Raw genomic sequence first — 8,670 nt, 5'->3', positions numbered from 1 at the left:
CAACTTTTAGTTCAAAAATAATATTTACATAATAACCCAAAAATCAATTAATCATCCCAAAAGTCAAAAAAACTATACATATATACCTATATATAACTTACAAAACCAAATCAATATGAATTAAGTTTTTAACATAAAATAAGTGGATATATAATATGTAGCTAATAGTTATATAAACCAAAAATACATTTACCAAATATTTTACATAGTTATATATATACACATTTAAGAACAAATGTCAAAAAGGTAAGAAAAAGGTTCAAAATGGGCTTTTTAAAGTTCCAGCAGATTTACCGACGGAAAATCCATCGGTAAACTGCTTTTAGTGACAGAAAAAGGAGAATTACAGAAACAGTCCACAACTTTCAGATTTATTCAAACACTTTAGATTATATCTATTCTAGCATTTTGGATCTCCGAACTACCCAAATTAGATCATAATCTATAACGGAGATTCCTAAAACGATGTTTTATTTTAAAACGTTATTTAGAAATATTTTCAAAACTTATAATTACAACGTTTCTAATCCCGAACTACCTTTGAATCGGATCACGGTTCGTATTGGGATGTTAAAACGAGGTTTTTTATTTCAAAACAAAACCAAACGTTTATTTAATACGAGACAAAAATTAAATAAATACGGAAAGTTAAATAAAACGTGATAAATAAATGACTAACTAAATAAATAAAACTATCACCTAAATAAATAAATAAATGAAATAAATAAATAAATAAACGAAATAAATAAAACGAGTCTAGTCCTCGGATAATACCTCAAGATCGGTATTGACAGCTGAAGTCGGTTGATTCCACGAATTTATCTTTTTCGGTGTTTTTGCCTTTTTTGTAAAATATTTAACTGTTGGAAAATTTGGATTTTTTTGGGAAAAAAATATTTTCTCCAAAAAATAGTATTTCTCTCTCTAAAAATGTCTAGAGTGAGAAAGCTCCAAAAAAATTTTCTCCCCCTCAATGCATAGGGATCTGTGCCTTTTATAGGCACGGATCCCGAAACTTTGGGCGACGCCCGGCTAAAGTTGGGCGTCGCCCAAAGTGGGTTGGGCGAACGCCCAACTTGAGTTGGGCGAACACCCAACTCATGCACGAATTTATCTTTTTCGGTGTTTTTGCCTTTTTTGTAAAATATTTAACTTTTGGAAAATTTAGATTTTTTTGGGAAAAAAATATTTTCTCCAAAAAATAGTATTTCTCTCTCTAAAAATGTCTAGAGTGAGAAAGCTCCAAAAAAATTTCCTCCCCCTCAATGGATAGGGATCCGTGCCTTTGATAGGCACGGATCCCGAAACTTTGGGCGACGCCCGGCTAAAGTTGGGCGTCGTTCAAAGTGGGTTGGGCGTTCACTCGACGTCGTTGGGCGCCCACCCAACGTGAGTTGGGCGTGCGCGTCCGGCTGCCGCTGGGCGTGCACCCTGCGCTACCGGGCGCGCGTCCAACTGCCGTTGGACGCACGCCGGCTGCCGCTAGGCGCTCGCCCAACGCCGCTGAGCACTCGCGGGCCGTCCACCCGACGATACGCAATCCTTACGGACCCTTTCGTGATTTTTGTTTTAAATTATCGGAATCAACCGTTTCAACCGTCTCGTTATGAGTTTTCGTCACAGGTCCTCCGACTCGGTGTCTACAACTAGATCTGCCCAACACCCCCCTCTAGAAAATCTCCTACATCTCTTTCTTACTAACCAAATTGTCTTCATCTTCCTCCTTCGACTTGTTCCTGTTAGCGTGTCTGTCATGATCGATCAGAGGTTTATGGGGAGATCGGTTTCTACTCTTACTTTGATCTTTTGAATGGTGCCTATGTCTATTCTTGGAATTTTTTAGTTTTTCTCTTCGCATGGGGGGCTCCTTAATCGGGAATGTCTCCTTATGGGGGAGAGGCTTCTGAAGTGTCTTTTAGGTGTTTTTGTTGATCGATGATTGGATTCTGCAATGCTATTGAGATTGTTTTGTAATTTTTCTTCTACTTTCTTCAATTGTTACTTGAGCTCTGCCATCTCTATCGTATGCACAGCTCTTATATCGTCCATCTCTTTTTGCATCGTCCTTAGATTTCGCCCGAACCTACAGGAAACTTCATTTGCGAGTAGTTGGTATTGAGGTTCCAACTATGGTCGGCATTCGGCTTTCTGAGTGGATTCTGCTTCATTATTTCGGTGAACCTCCAACTAGATGAGATTTGATTCTGCCATCGTGTGTTTTGTTCGAGCTCCACGCTCACCGCACTTATGACAACTGTGTTATGAACTCGGGATAGAGGGTCCGAACGTCTTGAGTATCTTCCTGGTTGAGCCTGTAAAACAAAACCAAATTTAGAGGGGCCTAGAGTTTGACGAACCTGCTCCGATGCTTAAGTTAGTAGGTGCTTAGGAAGGGTTGAAGAGTAAGACTAAATGTGAGTTGTTTAGTTAACATATCTTATGTCGTCTATATATAAGATTGGACTGAATTCATTGTCTTCTAGGAACCTTTTGTGAGTTAGGATTCCTTCTCCTTTTAAGAGTATGGTTCTAGAAAAAGTCCTTCATAGTGAAAAGTCTTTGACTTAGCGGCAATAGGAGTTCCTTTTAGAAAGGAGATGTCCATAGAAGCTTTACTATGGATTCGAATATCTGTTTTGAGACACGTGGTGGATGATTCGAGAACTCATGAGATACCATATGTCGATATAATTTTGTATGATATGAAAAAAACAAAAATGAAGAAAAAAAAGGAAGGAAATAACCTTATTAAAAACAAATGGTGTTAGATAAGCCATGCAAAACACATGATATCTATTTGTCAAGTTTTAAATCTGAGACTCTATTTATAAATTAGTCAAATCATAAATTTACTTTTGTAATCCTTTTGTAATTATATTTTTTATAAATATGAGAAAGTGATAAATCGAAATATCTAAATGATTTTTTAAATTATCAAACACCAGCTTATTTAATAGAAATACATGCTAGAAACAATAAACGCAACTATTTAATTTAAATTAATTGACAGAACAAAATAATCTATGGGCAGCTAGACTAGTTTTCGAGTCTCCATCTTCTTCTCCAAGTTTACATCGCTAATGGCTGACCTCAAAACTTCGACCAATTCGCAAGCATAATTTCTCTCTTTATTATTTCCTTTTATACTTTTCTTCTTTCTACCGCATTATCTATACAAATTAATGCCCAGATTTTTTATCCGTAAGATACCAAATTTTATCTCAATAATCCCAAAATCGGAAGCATTACCAATCTATTTTAAATGATATTTTCTAAGCTCAGTCGCTCGCTGCCTCGATGCTCTCCTGCTGTAAGTTCTCTTATTTGAAAATTGCTTCTATTTTTCTTGAATTTTATCTGATTATGTGTTTCTGTTTATGGCATGGTAGAATGTACTTCGTGGCACCGGTGTTGGCGGTTTTGGGAGATCGGCGATATCCAGACACCAAGGTGGAGCAGTTTCAAGGGGGGATGAAAAATTAGGGGTTTTTAGGGCGTACTTGGCTTCAATCGGAGCTCACAAGGAGATACCTTACTTGAATTATCTACTTGCGAACCCTAGACTTCATCGTTTGTTCTCCAGCCAAGCTCCGAAGAAGAAGAGTGAGCTATTGTTCAGGAACATGTATTTCCCAATTATGATTTTTTTAGGTTTAATTTTGTTATTTGTTTGTAGATTATGAAAAATTTTATCCGAAGGAGAAGAAGGAAATACCGAAAGGAAACAAGCAGAAAGCTGAATCTAAAGGTCGGGTTTTCATATTTTTGTAATTTTTTTTTTCAGTTTTCAGTTTGTGTCTACTTTTAGTCTTCTCTTAAAAGATGTAGGAATTTTAAGAAATGGCTATTTTACTTTAATGTGTACTAGTTGCTGGGATGATTATTGTTATTATGGACTCAAGCCAGCCTATGTTGGAAATGAGTTGTTGCTATACTTCACTTCAATTTGTAATAGTTTCAGTGATATATATTCTACATCATCAAAATAAGATACAACTTAGCTTACTGAATTATTTTAATGCCCCAATTTCAGAACACTCAAACACGAAGGATGGAGGGAAGTGTATTTATGTGATTCGGTTTTCCAACTTAATTCCTTACTCTATAATAGCAGGGCTTTTGCTTTACTTGCTTTCTGGTTTGGATGTTATAGAGAAAGAGGTAAGCAGTTTACACGCTTGCGCTTTTCTTTTACAAAGTGCTCTGTGATTCACTCGTTAAAATAGATATGTTATAGCATGCAAAAAGCTTCTGCATCAGAGTTCACGTAAATTAAGAAAAACAAATTGTATTGCAATTTACAATTTGAATCATATTAAGTAGGAAAACAGACCAATTTCAGTTTCTAAATCTATTACTTTTATAGCATGGTTGTTTTTGTACTTAAGTTTTCACTTCTATACCGGGTAAATGCACCATTGGTTAGTGAAGTTTCATGGTTGTCTCAAAATAGTCCCTTAACTTCAATTTGTCTCAATAAAATCATTCAACTTTGAATTTTGTCTCAATAAAGTCAATCCGGCGGCTTCAAGAGCAAAAAGACACCGGAAATATGATATGGCTTTCACCGCTTGCCGAAACGACACTTGGCTGCCACATAGCGGACCAAAACGACACATGGCTACCACCTACCTGACACGTGCGATTTCGGTCAGCTAGGCGGCAGCCACATGTCGTTTCAGTCAGCCATTAAAGTTCTGATGTGGCAGCCACATCACTTTTGCAGTGTCTTTTTGCTCTTGAAGTTGCCGGAGGGACTTAATTGAGAAAAAATTCAAAGTTCAATGATTTTACTGAGACTAATTGAAGTCAAATGACCATTTTGAGACGACTATGGAAGTTCAGTGACCAACAATGCATTTAACCCCTTCTATACCATATTACCATTATCTGTAGCTGAAGTTAGTGACTCCTTACTGAAGTACACTATTGTTAGGACTTCAATGTGAAAGTCCAGTTGAGCAGATAAAATTTTAAAGAAAAATTATCATCTGTATTTCTGGGCTGGTAAATAGTGAAAATTTGTACTGGTGGTGGAACATCCTTTTCCATCAGGAAATTAGCTAGTATATATGCATGTCATGTTTTCAAAACTGTTCCCCCTCTTCTCTTTGTTAGGTTGCAAGATTGCAGGTCATAATCATGGTTCTAGACATCAAGTAGATAACTTTATTTTGGTTGATAACTCCTTTTTTTGTGTGTTCTTTAGGCAGTCTTATTTTTCGGTTATGGATTTCATAAGCCTGCCCCATGAATTTCTTTTGGCTGAGGGCTTAATTTGAGCACATACTGTCTAATTTGTACTTAGCATGCACTGTATTTTTATGATTCATGACCACAATCTGTGGGAACCTTCTTTCTCATGTTAATTTGGATCTGGTATGCTTATTGCTAAGCGGATGCATTTTTCTATCCTTCTGCTCATGTACTTTGGGATTTTATATTAGCAAATTAGTTTCCAAGAGTTCAAGAATAAGCTTCTGGAACCTGGTTTAGTTGACCGCATAGTTGTTTCCAACAAATCAGTTGCGAAAGTGTATGTAAGGACATCTCCTCAGAATCAAACAACTGATGATGTAGTGCAAAGTCCTGTTAATGGTACCCCTGCCCAAGCACAAGTGGGTCAATATCATTATTACTTCAACATTGGTAGTATCAACTCTTTTGAGGAGAAATTGGAGGAAGCCCAAGAAGCATTAGGAATCAAGTCTCATAACTATGTTCCTGTTACATATGAATCTGAGAAGGTTTGGTACCAAGAATTGTTGGGATTCGTTGCACCAACTCTCTTGCTTTTGGGAGTCCTCATGTACATGGGACGGAGAATGCAAGGTGGATTTGGTGTTGGTGATGGGGGAGGAGGAAAGGGTGGCCGTGGAATATTCAACATAGGGAAGGCCCACATAACGAAAGTGGATAAAAATGCTAAGAACAAGGTGAGCTTTCCATTTTGTATGTCAATAATGGTAGCATAATCTGCTGTTCCTAGCTTCTTACATTATCAAGTTTTTGTTCTACCCTTTGCTTTAACTGTTATAAAGATGCTATTAGCATTATTTTGGACATAAGATTTCCACATCTTATTTGACACTTATTTCTTTTTGTTTCCTTGTGCTACTCTAGGTCTACTTCAAAGATGTTGCTGGCTGTGATGAAGCAAAGCAAGAAATCATGGAGTTTGTACACTTCCTTAAGAACCCCAAGAAGTATGAGGACCTGGGAGCTAAAATTCCGAAAGGTGCACTTTTGGTTGGTCCTCCTGGAACTGGAAAGACCCTTCTAGCGAAGGCAACTGCAGGGGAATCTGGTGTGCCTTTTCTTTCCATATCTGGTTCAGATTTCATGGAGATGTTTGTTGGAGTGGGACCATCTAGAGTGAGAAATTTGTTTCAGGAAGCAAGGGAGTGTGCTCCTAGCATTGTATTTATTGATGAGATTGATGCAATTGGCAGAGCTAGAGGACGTGGGGGCTTCTCAGGTTCCAATGATGAGCGGGAAAGTACCCTTAATCAGTTGCTGGTAGAAATGGATGGCTTTGCAACTACTGCTGGAGTTGTTGTGCTTGCTGGCACTAATAGGCCTGATATTTTAGACAAAGCTTTGTTAAGGCCAGGTCGATTTGATCGGCAAATTTGCATTGATAAGCCTGATATTAAAGGCCGTGAGCAAATCTTTAAGATCTACTTGAAAAAACTTAAACTTGATCATGAACCATCATTTTACTCTGAAAGACTTGCAGCCCTCACTCCTGGATTTGCTGGGGCTGATATTGCAAATGTTTGTAATGAAGCCGCTCTAATTGCTGCAAGGCATGAAGGAACGCTGATCACAATGGACAATTTTGAGGCAGCAATAGATAGAATAATTGGTGGCTTGGAGAAGAAGAACAAGGTATGTCATCTTTAATTCCATTAGGTTTCTTAAGTGTGATTGAATTAAAATTTAAACACCTTGCACAATGGGTTGGGTGTCTATTGGATGCCGAGAATCCTAGATTTTGGACCAACAAAAATGACAACAAATAAATAAATAATACTCCATCTGTTCCACAATACATGCCTTTTAAGGTTAAGGCAAAAGAATTAAGAAAAACAATTAATTTTTATTAAAAGACTTTGTTACCCTTGTATTAATTACATCCACTAATTAATTTTCGTCTATTTCCAAAGTAAAAAGGCAACTTAAATGGGGGTATAAGCAATTAATGTGCATGGATTGAATCAAAATGACATGTATTATGGAACAAAAAAATTCTCTAGAAAGACATGTATTGTGGAACAGAGTATATAACAATTTTATTGCTAAGCTTAAAGTAATTTTTATTGAAGGATATTTTTGAGTTGATGATTATCTGTTCGATTATTACATAGAACCCGGATAAGAAAATTTAACATTCTTACTTTTCAAGCAGGTAATAAGCAAGCAGGAGCGTGAGACTGTTGCTTACCACGAAGCAGGACATGCTGTCACAGGCTGGTTTTTGGAACATGCAGAACCGCTTCTGAAAGTGACAATTGTTCCACGTGGTACTGCTGCACTAGGATTTGCGCAGTATGTTCCAAATGAAAACCTTCTCTTGACAAAGGAGCAACTTTTTGATATAACGTGTATGACTCTTGGTGGCCGAGCAGCTGAACAGGTAATTACGACATTCTGTTGTACCTTTGTATTGAATGCATTCTTTTGGATGAGGTACAAAAATGGCACAATTGTGGTTGCGGACCACAGTTTATACTACACAGAACTAAAGAATGAACAAGTAATTTGTAAAATAATGCAGCACGTTTAGTAGAATTGCCTTGATCCTGAAATTTTGTAGTGATGGGTACTTGCAATTGCAGGTTTTGATTGGAAAGATATCAACGGGAGCTCAAAATGACTTAGAAAAAGTGACTAAAATGACTTACGCCCAAGTAGCAGTATATGGGTTTAGTGAAAAGGTGGGTCTACTTTCTTTCCCTCAAAGGGAAGATGGAGGATTAGAGATGTCGAAGCCATACAGCAGCAAGACTGCGGCACTAATAGACAGTGAAGTGCGCGAGTGGGTGGGCAAGGCATATGAAAAGACGGTTCAAGTGATCGAAGAACACAGAGAACAAGTGGCTGAGGTTGCTCAACTGTTGCTAGAGAAGGAAGTTCTACACCAACATGATCTGATTAGGGTTTTGGGCGAGCGGCCATTTAAATCAGAGGAGGTTTCAAACTATGACATATTTAAGGAAGGTTTCAAAGAGGAAGACAAGGTTTCAGAAATTTCAGAGAGCAGTAGTGAGGATGATGATACTTCATCCATAAGTGTTGTCCCTGCCTAACATTTTAAGACAGTTTTTTTTCTGTATTTGTACATACTATTTCCATCTCTTTAAAATTGTAACTTATTCCATTGTTTTTATGGAAATGCCATCTTTATATTAAAAATTACAGAATAAATACATCACTTGGCTTCTCAGACCGCACCCGTTGTGAACTTCCTCTCTTTTGGTTATTTATTGTGAAGTTTCTGTTTGAAAGCAAAGCGAGCAATGGTTGTGAATGGCATTCTTAAAGGAAACTAGCCACTAATTGTCTAGCTTATTCTTTTCTAGTTTTGGGTCCAAAAATTAAACAAGTTGCACACCCTTTAAATTGTTTTGGGAACTGTTAAATTTATCATTTACATTTATTGAAATT

The 8,670-nt window shown here is 37.2% G+C and overlaps 1 protein-coding gene across 1 annotated transcript; it reads left to right on the top strand.

Annotated features, from left to right (window-relative positions):
- The first annotated feature begins 2,983 nt into the window (after window positions 1-2,983).
- Window positions 2,984-8,452, top strand: LOC136234242 (ATP-dependent zinc metalloprotease FTSH 10, mitochondrial-like). Its single transcript, XM_066024040.1, has 8 exons — window positions 2,984-3,310; window positions 3,390-3,603; window positions 3,677-3,748; window positions 4,034-4,161; window positions 5,448-5,936; window positions 6,124-6,891; window positions 7,412-7,639; window positions 7,842-8,452. The coding sequence occupies exons 1-8, from the start codon at window positions 3,263-3,265 to the stop codon at window positions 8,310-8,312; spliced, it is 2,418 nt and encodes an 805-aa protein (XP_065880112.1). The 5' UTR covers window positions 2,984-3,262; the 3' UTR covers window positions 8,313-8,452.
- The last annotated feature ends 218 nt before the right edge of the window (window positions 8,453-8,670 follow it).

Source organism: Euphorbia lathyris, chromosome 6 (genome assembly GCF_963576675.1).
Source record: "Euphorbia lathyris chromosome 6, ddEupLath1.1, whole genome shotgun sequence".
NCBI lineage: Eukaryota > Viridiplantae > Streptophyta > Magnoliopsida > Malpighiales > Euphorbiaceae > Euphorbia > Euphorbia lathyris.
This window is presented reverse-complemented; position numbering and strand designations above follow the sequence as displayed.

Bases quoted from the DNA above. Each gene is read 5' to 3' on its own strand.
- LOC136234242 (XM_066024040.1), top strand. From the start codon at position 3,263: ATGATATTTTCTAAGCTCAGTCGCTCGCTGCCTCGATGCTCTCCTGCT. The intron at 3,311-3,389 runs GTAAGTTCTCTT...ATGGCATGGTAG, and splicing joins TGCCTCGATGCTCTCCTGCT to AATGTACTTCGTGGCACCGG. The intron at 5,937-6,123 runs GTGAGCTTTCCA...GTGCTACTCTAG, and splicing joins ATAAAAATGCTAAGAACAAG to GTCTACTTCAAAGATGTTGC.